General features: G+C 30.3%; 1 protein-coding gene across 18 annotated transcripts in view; it reads right to left on the reverse strand.

Annotated features, from left to right (window-relative positions):
- Positions 1-22,215, reverse strand: part of LOC127728530 (RNA-binding motif, single-stranded-interacting protein 1-like) — a 138,559-nt gene that overhangs the window by 22,890 nt on the left and 93,454 nt on the right. For 13 of the 18 annotated variants that reach the window (XM_052235957.1, XM_052235954.1, XM_052235961.1 and 10 more), the window contains 3 exons: positions 7,290-7,450; positions 696-754; positions 194-285 (listed from right to left, as the gene is read on the reverse strand). In XM_052235957.1, the coding sequence (XP_052091917.1) occupies positions 194-285; positions 696-754; positions 7,290-7,450 (312 nt within the window). Of the gene's footprint in view, positions 1-193; positions 286-589; positions 649-695; positions 755-7,289; positions 7,451-9,416; positions 9,469-10,756; positions 11,020-15,177; positions 15,307-16,212; positions 16,342-22,215 lie in introns of those variants that run through there. The other 5 variants (XM_052235970.1, XM_052235969.1, XM_052235971.1 and 2 more) reach the window with 5 other exon arrangements.

Below are 22,215 nucleotides of genomic sequence, written 5' to 3' on the forward strand. Positions count from 1 at the left end.
GTTTTATAGTGACCTGGATAAATGGGAAAGAACTGCTTATTTTATATCCACTGATTGTAAAGGACAGTTTAATCATAAGATTGTCAGAGCTTGACCACTAGAAAGGTCAAACTTTTATTAACTTATGTTCAAATCGATATTGTGATATAAAATATGACCTTTTTTTAACTGCGGTCAGATCATTGACACTCACCTTGGCCATTTGTGCTTGAATACCCTGGGCTTGTAATGCCTGTACAGCTACCTCGGCTGCCTGATGAGATTCAAAATCAACAAAACCATACCCTGTAATTAATAAATGATTGATCTTTACAAAACCAAAATAAAAAATATGACCTTAACATGAGAAAGGAGAGTATTGTGATGTTCATCTTCCATGGATTAAGGGCGTAAGATAATAAACATTTGCTGCATGCACTAAGGGACAGCAATTTTTTTAAAGTATATATTCAATATCCTCATGACTTATATTAGAGCAAACATCTGTCTTAGGAATTTTTGCAAACCTTTTGAAAGTAACAAACAATGAACTTGACACACAAAACAAGAATTTACACTACCACAGAGGGACTTGGACAAGAAATCTCACCTTTGCATTTACTTGTACTTAGGTCTATTATTGCCTTAGTGGATACAATGTGGCCATATCTGCAATGAAAATAAATACTGTATATTATACTGATATATTGTCTCACCTTTGCATTTTTTTGTATTTTCATCTAATATGGCCTTCGTTGAAATGATTTTGCCATATCTGCAAAAGAGAAAAAAAACTTTAATAAATTGTTGCAAGTAAGAATGAATGAATCATTTCTTGTTACTCACCAGTAAATTTAGCCTATCTAAATTTTGATAAAAGAGATGAAGGGTAAACAGGAAATAGTCCATGAGAATGCAATCCAACAACTACAATAGCAAGCTTTAACCAGATCACTAATAGTAACAATGAGAAAAACCCATACCTTATTGTCAGCTATGAAAGGCCCATCCAGCAGACTTGAACAATGTGAAAATATTCAAACTAGAAAAACTAACAGACTAATTTATAACAAAACGATTTACGAAAAACAAATATGACAGACATGAACCAATGAAACCCACTGAACTACAGGATCCTGACTTGGGACAGGCACTTAAAGAATAATTTAAATAAATTAAGACAGGTTCTAGAAGAAAAGTGTTTAAATGAAGTGAGGTTAAAGGACAGTAATTTGGGGGAATTTATTAATAATCTACTAAATTTATAACAAATGTAATTGCTAAACATATCCAAGAAAAATTAATCAGCATATAACAAGTTTTCAGACCATCAGAAAATGAATTAACTCAAAAATCCATACATCATCTGTTAAGAAAGTAAAATCCTGTAATTACCAAATGAAATCGCTAATCACGCCATCAATAATTATTGTAATTAACGTGATTTTCGTCACAAAATGCTTTTACGTTGATTATATTCCCTTTCATAAAGTAATTAATGCCTGAAAGAAAAAGGCTGCAGTCAGATTATTCCATAAGAAATGCATTTTACACATGCAATAATTGTGCAGAATCATAAAATTTACAACAGAAATGAAATGTAAAATCAATATCTTTATGACCTATTTATGAGGCAGGTAATCTCAAATCAGATTTCAGATGGAATTAAAACCTATAACTGCTGGAATATCTCAAACTTTCATTTCCATTCTTGGTCATAAAAGCAGGCCATGGTAATATTTTATAGTTTTAATTTTATAATGGCCCGAAGAAAGGATAAAATAACATTTAGTGGACTTTGAATATCAATAAGAATCCTTTTTTTTTTAAAGACTTGTCGTAAAAACTTCAAAATAGTACTAAATATAAGTAAAATATACTTCTAATATATTTAAAAAAATCTTTTTGGTACCTTTGGTTTCTACAGATACTAGAATGGTAGAAGATAACTTTGTTTAACTGAAGACTGTTGCAACAGCTTTTAGAAATAATAGTTATACAGCAAGAAATGTAATGATCAAAAACTGTAATCATATAGTGTGCTTCTAAACTATCCCTCACAGAAAACCTTAAAATGGGGAATACCAGTAAGACAAATGGAAGGTGTCACCTGTCATCTCCAACTCATAAAAGTTTTCATTGTATCACTTTTTATTATGGATGTTAGTACATTTCAATTAGTAATTAATCAAAATAATTAATGACGGCATTATAATTAACAGAGTAATTCTCTCATGAAAATATCTTAAAATTCCTTTGTTCAATCTTTAAAAATTATCCAAATACAATAGATCAAATGGTAACAGTTTATCATCATCCATTTATCAAAAAAGTCTACTAAAACAAGATATTTCTAGTAATTTATCAAAATTTCCCCATTTCATTTTAAAATCCTGTTTTTTACAATTTTTCAAAAAGTCTTTTTTTCCAGTCATGAAGGACAACATTTTTCAATCAGTTAAACATTGGTGCCCTTGCCGGCCTTGGGTGCATCAAGTTCATTTAAAGACTTTAACAAGATAGCCATTGTTCCTACATGTCTAAAGTTATCATAGCCTTTATGATACCTATCAAAGAAAAACAAACACTATTACACCTTTATTACACAAGATTTGAAATAATCTTGTTTTCATTTAATTTCGTGTATGTAAATTGGTAGATTATCTTGTTAGTTAATTTTTGAAATTGAGCATAACTGGTAAAATTCTAAATCAAATATTTTTTAATCTCTTTTGCAAGATCATGAATATTATGCTTTAAGAAAAAGTCAATATTTGCTGTCAGTCTAAGTTTTAATTGGAAACAAAACTGTAATATTTCTTTCACTATGCACTGACTTCTAACAAAGCCACCTTTCTTCAGTAAGTAATATCATATTAAGTGATAAAGATCACATAGTTTCTAAGGAATTTCAATGTTGTAATTCATTTAGATAGTTAACAATTAAAACAGGTTTTCAACACAGAAACTGATGTTTCTTATGGAAGTTATAAAGGGCAGTAGACTCTTAGTCATAAGGGTTACATATCACCAGTAATGGCAATCAAATTTTTGTGTGAGACAGCAAATACAATTTTTTTCATAAGATCAACCCATGACCTGAGCTGGAAGAAAGTATGCTACCATGCAACCAAGAATGGGTTAGGATCTTCCAGGAAGGAAAGCTGTATCTTGTATAATCATTAAGACCCCTGATTTTTGCAAATTTGTTTGTTATTAAATAAATATCACTGGCAGTTGGTGTGCAAGTTTATATTATTTGATGGTTAAACAATTGGCATGGTGTAATAATTTTTTCCACCTTTCTAAATAATACCACAAGTCTTCAGATAAATCAGATTTTGCAGTTAATAAACATTGGAACCTAACCACTTGAGGATTTTCATGATTAATGCCAAAAATCAATGATTTAGATGTTCTCTGTGGTTTTGAATTTCAAACTGACAGTCAGAAGAAATGTTGATTTGGTCAAGTCACCACATGTCATCTTGAAAACTGTGTTTCACATCTGGTTGCACATGTTTAAATCAGTAGTTTGTAATATGAATGTTGGTCATTGGTGACAGAATATCTACCAATACAGAATAAAAAAACAAAACAAACAAACAAATGATGTGTCAGAACACATTCAGTCATCTTGTACACATATTTTCCTCCCTAATATTAGGCAACTTGTAGAATTATTGACTTTTAAAATACTAAGTTACATTGCTCACCATGAAAGAAGTTACAGTTATTTGGAAGTCTAGACAAACTATTGATGTCATTTATGAAATTTATCTGTGCAGACAAATGCACTTGTATTAGTAACCAATTCCTAACAATATCAACATTGATTTTACCAAATAGCAAATGTTGTAAAAAGATTGCTGACAGAATTGGTGAAATTATTCTAGCACTGGACAGTAATGTAAATGATTTAATGTCATATTGTGGAGACAGACATGATTTCTAATAATCTTAATAGTCACTGTCAGCAGTAGTTACTTTGACATTTGTACAAGAAATGTTAAGGGAAAAAGATAGGTAGGTACTGGTAGGAATATAGACAGTTACCTCACAACTTTGAAACTGAGATTATAAACCATTTCTGAATGGGTAACATACTATGTAAGTTCTTCATTTAGGAATTTGGTAGCCTGTCATAACAAGAAAGTTGTTAACAAGATAACTAAAATCTGTCAAATACTTGAACCCAACCAGATATATTCCAATTTTACTACAAATATTTGATTTTCTAATAAAACCAGCTCCTTATAAGCTTTTTAATAAACACGACAGAGTAAAACTTTATTAAATACCCCCTTCTTATGTCAACAAATCTGTTGCTTGGATGTGGAAAAATTGTGTGATTACTTATTGTAAACAGATATGTAAATTTCCATCTAATTGAACAAAAATCAATCGCTGTGCTTTTAAAAAACAGGAAAGTGAAAGTCTTTGATCTTTTGTCAACTAACAAAATACTGCAAAGATAGACACTGTAAATTGAAGATTAGTTTATTTTATGTCAAATATTGCACTTCATTAAAACAATCTTCAGGTACAAAAGCTTTCATACTCTTTTAAAATTCAATTTCCATGTCTCATGTTTACCTTCAAAAGTGGTGAAAACCAACTGTTTTATCGTATTTTATTTTATACATATATAAAAGAAAATGTGGGGTAGATGTCAACGTAACAGCAACACATCGACATAGAAAATCAAGACACCAATAAAGGTTTAAACATTAACATCTTCACAAACACACACAAAACAAGAGACAAGTATCTTTATAATATACAAAGTTCTAAATCGTCAATAGTCTTTAAAAGTTGTGAATAAATGTTGCATCTCATCAAAACATTTTCTAAAATAAAAAAACATCAAGATATGACTGAAGACAGCCACTAATCAGGTTCCTCACTTGGGACAGACACATGAACATGCAGTAAAACTCTGAGTGCTCAACTCTCAACCTATTAACTCTATCAGAGGAATAACAAAAATAACATAGAATGAATTTAACCTGAATAACCTAGAAAAAATAAAATAGTTGAATATGATTGAGACTGGTATGAATGACACAAAAATGAACCAGCAAGTATCAGTATAATGAACCAATGACCTAAATGTACCTAGTGGTAAAAGTTTTGATGCCAATTATTAACCTACTTGCAAACCAACACAAAAGCTAACCTCTTGTTTACTTTGCGATGTTTGGGTCTCCAAGAGTCTTTCAACTTTGATATCTGATATATAATCTTCAAAACTTCAAAGGTATTAGTGAGCAGTGTAGAGAAGTGAAATTAAGCTTTCCATAACTCATTAAAAATTAATACACCCCTCTGAGTGTCTTTACAATTTTCACTATATTACATTTTGAACTGCCAATAGTCTACATGTTTTGAAAAAGGTATTAATCCCCCTAATGATCCCTACATAAACTAATAAATCTGCCCCTATCATTAGGCCTCATTAATTGAACCATTAATACATATGAATATGAGATGAAGAGAACTTTAACAAGAAAATACAGGATGTTAGATCCCTTGTGAAAAATGACAACTTCCTATACAGACATTAGTTTCAATTATGTAGATGATAAAATCACACATTTATTGAGAAATATGAATGATGCTGGCTACTGTGCTATCTGTTTATCTCAAAGTAAATCTGGTTTCATGAGGTGTAAAAATTCTAAAAGAATTATTACTTGGCCATCTGCAGATTTAAAAAAAAATCTTACTGAAATCAAATTATAACAGTGAGGGTAAAAATCCTACTTAAACAAAATTCTGGTATTATCCTTCTGAAGAGTTACCTCCACCGAATCCAAATTATGAATATATTCTATTGAGAACAAAAATTACAGTTTATGTCAAGAACTTGGATTTTTCTGTTAAACACAATATCTCAAAAAAAGGCAAAATAAATTAAAATGGTTCCCCCTCTTCTAAAAATAAATGAATATTGTGTTAAAAAACATGTATTGAATATGGGCATAAAAGTAGTTCCAAAACTTAATATTGTGAGCAGAACATCCTTGTATGAGTCAAAACTTAACACATTAAAGAGATCATTTCAAGCAATTCAGCCAAAAAATAACCATTTGTGTCTCAAAAACAAAGCATGCTTTCAATTGACCCATCAGTTTAACCTGAAAAACTAGAGGCCATCCAATGCCACAAAATGTAATCATCAACCAAAAACTTAAAAAATGAAAGGCTTATATTATCTTGTGTTGCTATATCAGTTTCATTAATTTTTCTGCTAAATTGGAAAAAAAATATGTAATAAAGCTTGGTAATGAAAACAGAGTAATCACAGACAGGACCTATTGTCTCTTTTAAATAAGAAAGAAAATACTTGATGAACTTCCTGTACAACAGAATACTTCTATCTATATAATATGACAAGTAAGAAGACTTAAAATGAAGCTATCTCCTGCTAGTGACAGTAAGTGTTAAAGTCAATGTCTTATACACTTCCACTTTCCAAATCCTAAATGGATATTAAAAGATGCACACTAAGTGTGGTTACAGAGTGGACACCTTCCGTGGCATATGTGTACAAATGGATTTTCCTATAGCAGCTGAGGCTAAAGTGATGAATTGTTTTGTAATAATGGAAAACATTGGTCACATTAAGATATGGCAGTCTTCTCTTAATGATTTCAGGAAGATTATGACAGAAGACTGACTCATGGCAATTAACACCAAGAATCAACAATTGAGGATTTGGTTTTGTTAAAAGCATTGAAAGTGACAAGTTCATCTTATTATGATCTACAACAAAAGAACAATACTAGAACTGTATAGACTGTAGATTATGCATAATATTATATGTATGTAGTACTTGTCTTACAATTGTTTATTGCATGGAAACTGTATTCCCAAGTGTTTACAGGATTTGTGTACATTGTAAGTGGTTTCTCTAGGTAATGCTCACTTTTAATGAACGTATAAAAACAATATAAAAAGTTTGAAGTGAACAAGAAGTGTCTTGGTTATATTTTTTTTTACATTTCAGGTAGCAAGCACATCTGTAATGTCTTGTTAATGTGTTTACTGTATGTATATTTTTTATGTGAGAGAATCAAGGTCTTATTTTTCTACCAGTGTACAAAGCTAACATCTTCTGTATACATGTACCTACTACCAAGAAACCTGTTTCAAGATATCTTTTAGGAATTAAATTTATCATAATAAATGTAGGTAACTCAAGACATACAGTTAAAATTCAAATGTATTTCACAATTTTCTTGAAAGTTCCACATTGTGGGAAGAAATGTATGACAATATTTTTCATGTTTTAAAGAAATACTTACGGCTGACATAAATTAATTAAATCTTTATCAGTAGTATTAGGATTCAGTCCACGTATATACAAATTTGTTTTGCTGAGGTCATTCATGCTACCGCTCTGTGAACTAGACTGACTACTGGTGGTGTTTGGACTTGCCGCAGGCATGCTGCGAGGTGTGTAGGTCTGAAAAATAATACATTTGAATGAAAACAATTATACAGAATCATCATTTCTTTAAACATCAACATTTTTTAAGCTTAACATATGAGTTATTTAAAATCCTGATTACCAATTTAGGGTACTCCTAGAGTTTTTGTTTTGTACCAGTTCCTTTTTAGAGAAAATATGCCCTGAAAAAAAATGTGGACCATAGATCCTTCAAGATTCTTTCCGGGCAATGGTCTTTATAATGTTCAGGTGATGCAAGAAAACCTATAGGTTGGCACTACTCGTCAAGGCTACTCTGAGAGGCAGTAAAAAAATTAGTAGCTCTTTCATAATGAATAAAAACATACCTCAACTATTATAAAAATAAATGTATTATAAAGGTGAATGTTTGTCAAAGGTATGTCCTAATATCAAGAATAAACTTCAAGGAGAATAAAGAGATTACTGATATGTAGCATGAAAAACATTATGTCTAAAGTCAAGTGTTTGCACTTTTTCTCAGATTAGTATTTCACTATTTTTACTTTTCTGAAAAAGAAAATCCTTAAAATTAAGATCCATACATTAAAAATTGTAAAAATAGCCATATACTGCATTTTATCAATTGAGAATTTTCAAATACAGTTCTGTGTAGCACATTCAAACAATCATGCACTTTGCCTTACTGTGAATGTAAAAAAAAAATGAGTTGGTTGGCCATTTCTTACACCCTTTAGATTTATCAAACCAGAGCTACTCCCATTCAACTTCAAGACAAGAAATATGTAATCCTTAAATGGAGAATATCACAGTTCACATTCTTAATTTATCTTATTTGCCTGAAGGGGCTCATGAAAGGAGAATGAAGCATTGCCAGTTTCTAATTGGATTTCAGATAGGTTTTCTTGTGCAGTCACCAAAGAGTAAATTTTTCAACTTCAGGTAATTAAAAGTGATGATAGTCCAGCTTAATGTAAACAGCACTGACAAGAATCTATCCTATATCATAATCTTAGACTATTGTTAAATCCATCAAACCCTGAGCATAGATTATGCTTGCGAATATCAAGCATTTTGGCTTACCACTTTAATGGGGGCATTCCTGATGCCTACTTTTGTGACTTATTATACAAGTTTCGTTTTATTTCAATTAATACAGAGACAGAATGCTGCCTGTAACTCCCATTATCCCCCATAATGATTTTCTCTAGGCTTCAGTGGCCCTCTCCAGTAAGTTAAACACTCTATTATCTCAATTGTTATATCAAGTGTTCCCAGTAATAATGTCCTTACATTAACAGAGCAGAAAATTGTATGTCTGAATAATGTCATCAAACTCGTGTGATTTGCAATTATCAAGTCATCTGCATATAATACATTGCATTTGATAAAATAAAAATTCTTCAATATATAAAAGTTTTCTTTGTAAAATTCAAAGACCACAGATATTACAACATAAGAAAAGGAAATGGGATAGTGTTTTCTAAAGCAGTGATTTGTCACTGCCATCTTGATTTAAATTTGCCTGCAGCATGTTTATAATGATGGTATAAAAGAGATGACTTTGATAGTATAAAAACATTGCACAAGTAGGTAAAAATACTTATACCATTTAACTAGATTGGTTTTAAGATAATTATTTGCAGAAAACAGGCAGGCTTTAATGGGATATTCTAATAACATTTTCTTTCATCATGATATTGAACTGCCATGAACAAGATCTTTTTCCCTAATTATTTCATCTAATTAATAACCACTCAGAGCTTGCTATAATAGCCCACTGTGTGAGAGTTGGTTTTTATTAACACCAAAGTACATGTACATACTTTTAAATAAATTAAAAACCCAACCTCAAATTCCTGCATGTGATAATATATATGACATTTTTCACAGTTCAATAGATGAGAAATACGTGCAGAATATGCAAGTACTGCTATGGTATATTTCAACCTTTAGGTATATACATAGTGCAGAGAGTGAAAAAGAGAATATACCAACATACCTTTGTAAGAAAAGTTAATTCAAAGCTTGAACATCACAATATCAACTACCATGTCATGTGACCTACTTCAATTTAATAGTGCAATTATCCCTAAAAATGTTGAGAATTTGTTTTCCATTGGACATGAGTGCCGACAGATTAATATCTCATCAAATACTGACAGCATAATAATACAATGGTTCATTAATATCTGTATTATACAGATAGGAACAATTGTATATAATCATCACTAATATTTAGTGGCTGATTTCTTCAAAGAATCATATTGAAAACAAGAGCAAATTGCTCAAGATTCCTATCAAATACAAGAAAAAAACCTTATTGCAGCTGCCCAATGCTGTCTCAATATGACAGTGAAAATTTGTTTCACAGTCAATGCAGTTCTAAAAGCCTCTATTTTGATATACACTTCTTGGCTTGTTTCAAAACAAATTAACACATTTTAGCTAAGTTCCTACTTTTTAAGATCTATTTTGGAACGGTTTAGTGTGTCACCCCCAAAAGTTTAATGTAGGGACAATAAGCTTGATAAAAGAGGTAATTTATAACCTTACCACACTGTGCCAAATAAACAAGCTTCCCACTTATAAACTTATTATTTTGTCAGTTTGGAGTATTCATAAAACCTTTAAAAATTGTCAATTTTTGATGAGAAAATCTTATCCATATCTAAACTTATGCCTACGTCAAAGGTTTTGTAGAAAATTCTGTATATCAAAAGCTTCAGACTTCAACCACCAGGCGCCCAAAGTCCTCAGCAAACAATTTCTGTATATAGGATATCATAAATTCTTTGACCACTATCCCTGTAATAATGTTATATGGACAGACCTACAGAGTAAACAAATATAAGTCCCTTTATGACTCTTTAAGCTGAAAACTATAATCGCTTGACCTACATATTTTGGTTGTTCAAATTCTCTATCCATAAGCTGATAACCAGGATTTACTCTTTCACAAATCTATTTAACAAAAATGTTTTTGTAACCAAAAAAAAATGACATAATACAATGACATATCTGGAATATTGTAACATCTATTTTACACATAAAATCAATGGTTTATTTGAAAGAATTCACAGACTGTCACAAAAGTTTGAAATTATCAGTTATTTATAAACAACTTGGAATTTTACCAGAAACATAATTTTATAATAATAATATATATATATAAATGTTTTCAATTTAGAATTGTTTATATATATTAATGTATATGTGTTATTTAATATTTGAAATAAAATATTTGAAACTTTGAAAATAATTTTAATTTTGACATACACTTAAAAGTAAATGGTTTCACTGAGTACTCACAGCATCCTAAATAAATGAAAATTAACTTACTGTTTTCTGATACACCTGTTTGATCACAATTTAATTCACTCCCACATAATACTGCCAAGTCAATAAAAATTTGTACAAGATTCTCTCTATTATTGTTTATATAAACCACACTCCTCTAAAGATAGTTTTAATTGAATTGGTAAAATAAATTACACAACAAATTGACAATCAACCATTCACCAAGTCACAAACTTACAACTACTGTATGAAAATGACTTTTCATGGGCTAACAGAGAATAATGGGGTGGTTGACTGTGATTAACTGATTAATCTGGCTGAATACCACACAAAGTAAGGCAGTGCAGGTCAGTAAATAAGATTATCCTGTAAGACATTGTGAAAACAAATTCCTTTTTAAATCGGTGGAAAATTGATCAAAAATACAATTACCTGAGCAAGACAGGTATATAAATTTGTCTTGTTTAATTGAGCGATGAAGGACATATATTTCATATTGGGAGAGGTTCTCTCTGATTCAGAACAAAAATTAAATAAAATCCTATGAATCAATAGTCCCGTCATGACGACAATGAACTTGTGTTTCTCAAAGAAAACTCCATTATACAATCTGTATTATCTATATTTAGTTCAATAGTAAATTGTAGTTTTACAAAACTATTTACTTTACCAAGAGAAAGAGACATTCTTCTCAAATAACACTATACTTCATTGAATGGCATTTATTATTTTAATTATGACTAATAATTAAAATGAAGTTTAAATGGGTATGTCTTACAGTGCAATCACCCCAAAATATGTAAATAGTCCAACTAGGTATCAGTGAGACTCAAACATCCCATAAATTTGTAGAAATGTTTTATTCAAACTCCAATTCAATTTCTAGATGCTGATGTACACCAATACTTTTCTAAGACCAAACTTGGTGTACTGTTTGTTTGTTTATTAGTTAGAGAAAAACTTGGATCTTGACCTAAAATATTTCATAAACATAATTAACCTATTTATGACAATTATTAACTGCCATTTGTGACATTTTTGTGACAATAAATATTAGAAGAAACATATATGTCATTGATAATTTTGTATATTTAATCATCACAAGTTGAAGAAGTACCTTTTTTTATATAGTGAAGGTCATTATCAATGTATGTTAAATAGTTACATCACTAAGCATTAACCATGCAGTTCATTTCAAAAACTTTTTGTGCATTACACATCTATATATTTACACCCCACATTCTGTCAAAAATACATCAACTCCTATATTATCTAAAAACTCTAAATTTGTTACTGAACTTAAGACTTATACAAAATTGCTACTTAAAGAAAAGCAAAAAGAATTTCATATCAAACGTCAAAATGTTTTTTACATTACAACATTCTAAAAACATTTTTCCTGCTTCAAAACTGTTTTAACCATTAACCTTTCTGTAAAACTGATCTTGTTAATGATGAAAACAGCTCATAGATAATTGCTAATGGCTTAGACTTTGGAAATCATCAGAAAAAGAAGATAAAAAAGGTCTGATATTTTCCAGAGTTAAAGCAGAGACATATATACACATATATGTCTCTGGTTAAAGCAATTGAAGATTGATCGCCTCTCAATATAGACTTAGTCATTTAGCTTTTTTGGATAAAATTTCTTTCTTATTTTACAATAATTTCAGTTATGAACCTAGATCTGTATTTCCTCGATAACTGCAATGATTTATTAGTCATACAGTGACTTAAACAGGTAATATCAGGTGCTTGTATAAAATTGAGTTTGCAAGGTGCTATAAATTTACCCTCCTGATGTTTTTCAGTTAAGTCCAGAATTTAAGATTTTGTTTGAGATTGATAAACAGTCCCTTCATGAAAAAAAGGCAAGTTTACAGTATTCTCATCCATTTTGTATGTAACTTACATCCAATCAAAATACCTACCTCTATCTTTACTAATTATACTTTTATTAAAGCTTAAGTTAAAATTGAATTGGTAGCAATATATGTAAGAGAATTATCTCTACCAAGTTGTAAAACTGTGGCAAAAATCCAAATTATATATTCTGTTCTCAGTTTTATTAGTTCATCTGATTTGTTTTAAAACCAATTACTTCTTAAACTTCAGCAATTAATGAGTCCTTAAGAGCAAGTTTATATCATTGCAGGTTCTGTTTTGTCATAAGAATGATCCTGATTTGTACAAATAAATGCTTAAAACAGGGTTTTTATTGCCTCCTAAGTAGTGGCACATATTGAAGTGCTGGATAAAAACATATAATAAGTATTATATCGACCACCAACACTGGACTCCTACGAAAAATATACATACAAACCAAGACAAACAACACCGAAAACAAAACTGTTCTCAAAAGGTTCTGTAATATCATACATTAAAAGACTGCCTCTATAATTGTCTTAGAAAGTACTTTGGATACAATATATCACTATAATTAGGCCATAAAGCGGAATTTATGGCAGCCATCCTTACTGTCCAATGACCCAATTTATTTCAAACACAACATTATACATCATGATTTACAAATAACAGTTATTAAATTTCGTGGCGGGAGGACCAGAGCTCAATATTTACCCAAAGATTTTCAATCTTTAATGGATTACTCTGTTGATAAACCAGTATAGCTTTCCCAGATATGGGTATGCCATGAATATATCAAAGCTTTTACTAAAGTTAAATTGAAAATTTTTTTAAAAACTATATGTTTGACATATGCTTGCAATGATAAATAATTTTATAAACCAATGCAAATTATGACAATATCAGGGTGACCCCTTTCTTAAATGTTTGCATAGTTTTATAAGGCATTACATTTAATCGTAATGACTTATGATGCGAATATTACAAAATAAAACATAAATACCTATTTAAGTCCACTTTATTCCTACACAGTTTTGGAATCATGGCATACCAGTGTTTGAGAGATGAGAATACATAATAGAAGATACCTCTGCCTGACCATAAAATATTTCATGATAACAAATGCTAACACATCAAATTTGAAATCGGCAAACAGAAAAAGCAATAAACTAGCCTCTATACTAGGGGCATAAAACTTTTAAATTCCCTAACAATGTATGTAAACAAAGTTAATAGACACATAAAAATGTCTAAGTAGTCAAGTTATTTTGTTAAGATCACTTAAGGTGTCTCCAGTCTAAAGGTTTAAATTTCAGCAACAGAATCTTACTAGAATACTTGCAAACATGCGGCAGGGTGCTTTACTCATTGTTGAAGGCCGTACAATGACCTATAGTTGTAAATTTCTGTGTCCTTTGGTCTCTTGTGGAGAGTTGTCACATTGACAATCATACCACATCTTCTTATTTTTATATTAACAGTATATAAATTTATTATTTTTTAGCTAATTTATCAAAACTAGTGCTGAACATCGTCACAAGTTTTCATCAAAGTTCTTTGGAATTACGAAATGTGAAAAATTTCATCAAAACTAAATTCAGTGCATTGACCCCATTTTCTGATCTGATGAATCCAACCTTAGTGAAGGAGTGACAATCAGATGACCTTTTACTTAAGTTAAAATTAGATTCATCATTAGCATGGTCAGTGTAACTTAAATGTAAGAAATTTCAGTTGGATATTTCTGGTGTATATACTCACTACGTAGTAGTACTACCATATCAAACAGGCATATTATAGTCTTTATGGAGTAACTTTTAGACATCAACAATCATTTTAAGATGTAATAATTTCAAACAGTTAAATAATGTGCAGATGTTTCAAGATAGTGTCTCAGCTATTAGATATAGCATGTATACTGGTAATAAAAAAATGTGATGAGGTTTGATTGGATAACAAAAGGTCATCTGAATATGATCAGCCCTTATAGTGCACCAAGATACACATACATTTTATCAGTTAACAGGACAAATACAAATCTGCTTTAATAAATTTGAAAAAATATCATAATATTCATGTAGATAAAAACTACATCAATCTATGATTGAAAAGTTGAAAACCTATGATCTCTGATTGGCATAGACTGGAAATATCCGAGGCTTACATAAAAACTTTTAACATAAATAAGTTACCTTGTCAAAGGTGTTCTGATTAATTAATCACTTCAAATTAAGTCAATATTTACAAAACTATTGAAACTTGTTGGTGACATTTTGAATGACCAAACATAGGATGTTTAAACATGACCGATACAAACACATATGAACTTTACAAGAAGACGATTTTAATTTAAAACGAAACAAGAAAGAAAACATTCCTATGAAAAAATGAGAAAAAAGACTTTATATATACCTTGAAAAACCTTTAAATCTAACGTTTTTAAAATATAAGCAAAGAAAATCTTTTTTTTGAAAAATCCCTAACATGTTTTATTTTCTTTACATTTATAAACTTTTTCAAAAATCAAATCCAATCTAGCTAAACAAATGTGTCTTTCTCTTTTTTTTTTATCACTTTTTAATTCTGTAATGACTTACTTTTAAACTAAGAAATAAAGCACTTCACCCGACAAAAACCATGTAACTCCTGAATGACTGTAGATATGATAGGTATTTACTATACAGGTACGCTCATTTACACAAGTATAGAGATATATACCCCCTAACAGGTGAAATGTGACATATTATACCTTCTAGTCAAAGACATGCCCACACAAATATATCTACAAAATTGACATTAAATATCAGCCTTTAATTATAGGAGGCAGAAATTTAAAAACCAATTTTTAAACTCATGTCATAACTTTAAAACTTTTTATGCTATTTCTGTTTATTTTGCCAATAAAAATCAATTTTTTGTTGAAAGATAAATCACTTCAGCTGGTAGCAAACCTGCTTATTAAAAGGTGTGTCTTGTAGATTTAGGTTAATGCTTTTTGGATAAAGTACAGATTATAAATTTATTCATCCAACAGACTTAGAAAAATGAATCGATATCATTTGATTTGTTACCTATTTTTATTAAGACAAATGATGAAAGAGAAGCCTAAGCTCCTTTATTTACTCCCTTTTCCCCTACATATCATTTTGGGTCCTGGGTCCCCTCTCCAATGCAAATCAATGCATTAGCTCTGTAAAAAAAAGAACATGTTTTATTCTTTTAGACTTGAAATTAGTAATGATGACCACACAACTAAGTGCTTATGGTATATCAATCAAAGGAACATCTCCAGATAATAAACATTATAACCCCACAACAGTGTCCTTAGTTTATCAAACTTTGCCAAAAACAACAAATTAATATTTACTGATTATTAATGAATTTTTGTTTGCAATGTTACAGAAAATGGTTCAAGTATAAACGTTGTGCTTATCGATAACAGAAAAATCATCTATATTTTTCGTAAAGAGTTACAATACAACTTCCATGACTTCAATAAACAAGTTTTTAATGTTTAGAAGATTTCATATAATATTAATGCTGTTCATTAAAAAAATTCTGTACTTCATTAATAAATTCTTACTTTTATCAGAACAATAAAAGATAACAAGAAATAAATTAACAACACCTACCCACTGGTGAAAAAATTATGTCCTCCAGATTACTCTAAATCTGAACCTAATCAATGAGTTGCCATCTTCCCTCCTATTGATGAAATGTATTATTTGATGATATGAACATGATGTTAGTAACAATGATAAAACATTGTCTGTCTGAACGTGTTATATACTACATTCCCAACTCTCTTTTACCTTCCAAAGAGGTGATGTTATAACTCACATTCCAAGGTAAACATCGCTAATTGTTTCCTCAATGTTTGTTCATAAATCGATTTACCGACATATGCCTCTATCCATTGATACAGCAATAATACAGTAATGATATAATAATATGTCTTTGTACAGAGAGAATAAAAAAAATGTTACTAACATCCCTTGTCATTGATCAATCTATGATGGTCTCCGTCATTCTTCTAGTGAATGCAGCTTTGCTTAAACAAAAAATATCCTTATAATCATGCAAAATTATACACCTTTCCTAACACTGGTTTAATTATCAAGAAAATTTAAAGATACGAAGTAGTTGTATTTTATAAGATCAAAATAATAACTACTGTTAATTGCCACTCAATAATGAAAATTAGAAAGTTAATGAATAGTATATTCTTTCTGTGTAGACTTCTGATAATAATTATTATAATGTACCAGCTTCTTTAGATATAAGCCAAGAATTAATAGAATATTGTCTTCTGCAGAAAGTTTATGTACTGATTCCCTCGGTGAAAGATTTTGGATCTGATGGTAAACTTACAGAATATTCAAATAAAATAAGTTTTAAATGTTTGTTTTAACTGATTTCAATAAATAAGACTTCTGATAGACACTAGTCCATAAAGAAGCCTTTTATATTACCATGCATATAAGATGAGAAATACAAATTGTGTTTCTATGTATCCCATAATCCCATTGCACAATATCAATACTCAAGTCATTAATTTCTTTGCTATCTTTTGAAAATATAAACTAAATGGATACATTAAAATGGTTATCTATGAAAAACAGGCTCCCCAAACTGAATGGAAATGACATGAATGATGTATACATCACTTGATCACTATGATAAACAAAACAGCAGGTTTCCCTAGTCTATAGTAACGCTCTTTGTATACAACAGTACACAGTGTTGTTTAGACAGAAGATGATTTATTACCTACACTCTCTAAGGGATGCTTACTGTCCTACGTGAACAGAACCTCTTATGAAGTATACTAATACATATGGCCTCTACTTAAACCTCAAGAAGGGGGATCTGGCAGCATAAAATATTTGCTGCTCAAGTGAAGGTTGAGCACTTGTCTTTTCTAAATCTTTTTCCATGCATAACAACTTTTTTTTAAATTTTTTGGCTTTATGAAAACGCAAAAACATTATGAAGGTCCCCAAAGTACCTGAAATGATTGCATAATCAGAAAACTTCAGTCAAGGACTTTCTTTCAAAAAACATTTGTACAATGTTTAAACCATGGATGGCATAAACAAGTTTTTCCTCAAGGTTGATAAAATGTTCATCCACAATTGGATAATAACTGCTAGGCTGGGACTGTGATCCTTTAAACCAGTGAATATTCTTTGTTTTCCAATACAACATGAAGTAAACATATTAAGGTAAACATCAGTGAGACAGCAACTATACAATATAACCTTACAATATCATCAAACATCTGTTTCTGCCTCTATAATACTGAGTTGGGTTTTGTCAAAAATAAATTTTCATTCTCGAGACTATCAATCATGTAGTATTTCTATATAAACAGGCCATACTTTCTATCACTTTATAAGTGTATAACTCCATGGTCTTCACACAAAAAATATTCCTACATGGGTTATCAGTAATCTGAACAAAGGGTCTCTGTCTTGGACAATCATAACAATGACTGAAGTTGCAAATCTCAACTCTGCATCTTCTCTGCATGTCAACCACAATTGTTACAGAAACGATTACCCATTTTGATTATGAACTACAGACTCTTTGTCTAACGATTGATAGAAAATGGATATTTATCCATGATTCTCTATTTATACAATCATTATAACTCAGCAATTTGCATTCAATATTTGAAGTAAGAGACACAGTCGTATCAGGAACGATTGCTGGTTATAAAAGAATTGGCTTTTTCTCTAAAGAATTGAGCGGCTGAATGGCATCAGTACTAATAACATCAATAAATTTTTTGATTAAATACCAGTCTACATAATGACACCTTTTAACCACTGTCAGAGTCCAAAGTCCCAAAGACTATAAAATTGACCTAATTTAAATTAACCTAAGTAGAAGGTACAAGCAGATAATGAAGCTTCATTCCATTTGAGATGAAAACTACAATCAGAAATGTAAGATTATGATGATGTGAATCTTATAAGCTATAAAATGCAATGAAATATAAATGCTGAAATTTTCAATTAAAATAATTTTCCTACTCTTGTTAATAATCAGAAAGAAGCACTTGTCAGTCTAGACATGCATAAGAATGTCATGCATATGCTGGATTTTGACCTTTGACCTTAGTTTCTAAGGACAGTCATTAGGTACTGCTGTGAAATCACATAAAGCCTGTTAAATGCCCATCTGTCCATGTGGTGATACAATAACCTAATGGTAAGATTGATGGACAGTTTTATTGAATGCTGACTGATCTTGTCCTTAAACAAGAAGGTCAATACCTCTAAACCAAGACAAATATTCACCATAAGTTGGCTCTATTTGACCTGTTGGTTTCTGTTGTTCAACATCAATCTTATTCTAATGAAAACCAAACCTCCAAGGTAGAATTCTAAGGCAAGCATATAGCAGTCATGAATTATTGTATTATCCATCTAAATCATTCAGCCATGGACAACTAAGCTCATCATGCAAAATAAAGTTTTAACACTGTGGATGCCAGCTCTGAATAAGACAAAAGAAGCTTAATAAAACCGTATTCATCTTTTTGTAACTGCCACATAACCTTCTTTTAAAAATTCTTTAAAAATCTAAAAGTCATCCATTATCAAAAATATGTTTGTGAAAATAAAAAAATGTGGGGAATAAATATACCAGCAAGACAGCAACTTTAAATCACAATAAAAACTATAAAAGACATCTACAGACCAGCATTATAGTCTTCAACAATAAAGAGTGTACTTTCTGTCAAGATGTGATAACTTAAGATACAGTTTAGGTTCAGGATTTGTCAAACAATTCATTTCAGAGACAAAAAAAACTAAGATATAAACTATAATACAACCACTAATCAGATTCAATTCTTACAAGTAAATGTGAAATATTTTCCCATGAACTCATTGTATGGTCAAGTCTACATCTAGATCCCCTAACATCAATGGACATATACTTGTCAGTCATACTGTCACAACTACAAGGTTATGGTCAATTAAGAGGCACCAGTTAGGGATATAATTAACAGTAATTCAAAGCGGTTTAACAAAATAGAAATGAGGAAACTTTGTTAGACTTATACTTAGAATGAATCAATTGATGTATGATAAATGTACTGTGAGTGTAAGAGATCAGTTAGTTACATAATAATAATTAAATATATCAGAGAAAGGAAAGTTTTGTTTTTTTTAAGTTTTCATACAGGAAAATGAGCCAAGAAGCATATAGAATATGAAGCCATTAAATTTGCAGTAAAAGTCTGCATCAGCAACAAAATACTCTAAATGCAGCTTTAAATGATGTATCATAACACTCTCCACCTGTGGACAACACACACAAATTATCTGACAGTCATTTGACACCTATATCACAGCAAAAAAAGTAGTAGCACCTGCAGTGGTCAAGATAAAAACAGGAATATAAAGATAATACCTGTTGTTTTTATTTTTTCTTTAGGTTTGTGTTTCAGGAAGTTGGAGATAATTATCATGGTGGTATCTTTACACAAGGAAGCAGCAGTGTAGAGTGATAGGACTGTTGTATTTCCTCTAACTGCAAGGTCGTTAAACACCCCCCCTAATAGTCTATCTGCTTGTTCCATCTGTTTACACTTTCAGGATATTAAATCTTTAGTCAGGAGAAGGTGCATCACCATCAGCTTTTTATGAATAAATGATCATATATTTTGTCTTAATGAAAAGCGTCAATGAAATGACTCTTATCCAATTGATTATATTATAATTTAAATTTCACCATTTGGCTTCCATGTCTGGTACAGACAGTTTCTTACCTAAAAAGAAGAATTCGTGGAAAAATTATGAAAAAGACCATAACTAGGGTACACTGTTTTACTTTCTATATAAAGAGTACAATAAGTCAAATCAGGAAATTTTTTAAATCACCATTTAAGTTTTAAAATCCTATTTCACTTTAATGTTGATCTTTGCTGCTTGAATTCTCATGTTTATTTCAATATTATAGGTAATTTAATATTAAAAAAAAACAAATATGAAAACGTTGCTCAAAGTCACATACTTGATATGACAGTTGTGCTATCACTCTAATTCATGAAGCAAACCTATCAACCCTCAACCATATTTATCTGAAACTTTAATTCATTAGATCTGATCATAATAAGGTACTAGAGATGAGATATAAATAAAATTGAGTTAATGAAATCTTATGGAGATGAACTTGTACCTAAATTTGTATTGAAGCATTTATTTAAAACTACAACGACCTCATCCAAAATATTCATCTATATACTTGTAAATTACTTGTCATTTTCTCCATCTTGTGGTCCTTGTGATTCATCACACAAGTGTTTTATTTATTATACAGTATAACCTTGATGACATAAACACTAAATGTTGAATATATTTTATAGTAGTATAGTACAAGCCCATCTCTCATAAAGCTCCTTCCCAAAATTCTTCACATCTATTATCTCAAATAAAATAAAACCAGCCTGACATTTTAAAGTACACATTAGTAGCAACCTCTTATTTCACTTCTAAGATTAATCAAAAGATTATGTAACAACTGCAGAAGTTGTGTTTTTTTAATAATCAGGTATTTTTTGTGTGAAGGATCATCTGATGGTTAATATAAAACAATTGCAGTAACAGACACATAAAAAAGATGGAAAGTATGTGTTGCAGTGACCAATCAATCCAAATACCAAACAAGAAGACAAATGGAAAAGATGACATATAAAACCTTTAAAAAAAACCATTGTGCAAGAATTTTTTTCTAACCACGTAACATCTACAAATTAGTTGGTAAGTAACTCTTTCCCAGACATTTAAAATTTCCTAGAATATCCTAAATAAGATTTAGAGAAATCAGATGACCCTTCCCATGGGTCATTACTACATGAACTGTTAACAGCAGACCTCAAAGGAATACTGCTATTAACTCCTTCCTGTTATGTTCTCAGTCTGGAAGTCAAGGTCAAATTCTTTTATATTTTCTCTTCAATTCTATGAATCATCCTAAAAATTACAAGGTTTATATTTTTTTCTTGAAAACATCAGAATATCTTAATTAACTGATAAGAAATACCACAAGGAAAGATCACAAATTTATTTATAGAGAGGAATGATCGAATTGATAGAGGCAGCTGACATTAAAGGAACTCTTCAAATGACCTAAATACTATGTTTTAGTGAATAAAAAGGACATCAAACCCAATACTTAAAGATTTTTGAACTGATTTCAGGAAGAAGATACAAAAGTGAAATAGAGTTCTTCAGTGGACATAAAATAATGTTATTTTGTAGAGTTTGATTTCACTATGATGATAAAATCTAGGGCATGGTGACCTACATTTATGTGAGACTTATATCAAAATACAATTTATCAAAAGTTTTTACTGAAATGTTCATAATTACAAGTATTTCTACGCAAAAGACTAGACAAAGAGTTAATGCCCAAATGTGATATATTTTTAGATACATATTGAACAACCAAAGTACCAGTCATACCTGAAAATAACCAAAAAAATCTTGGACAATCCCAAGATAACCTTTATTCTTATATGCTACACAGAAAATTTTATCAAGTACTTTCTGCTTTGAACTACAGGAAAAGGAAATACTCAATCACAAGTTTAAAATTTCTACTGAATAAACTTGTTAATG

Source organism: Mytilus californianus, unplaced genomic scaffold (assembly GCF_021869535.1).
Source record: "Mytilus californianus isolate M0D057914Y unplaced genomic scaffold, xbMytCali1.0.p SCAF_2, whole genome shotgun sequence".
NCBI classification, from domain to species: domain Eukaryota; kingdom Metazoa; phylum Mollusca; class Bivalvia; order Mytilida; family Mytilidae; genus Mytilus; species Mytilus californianus.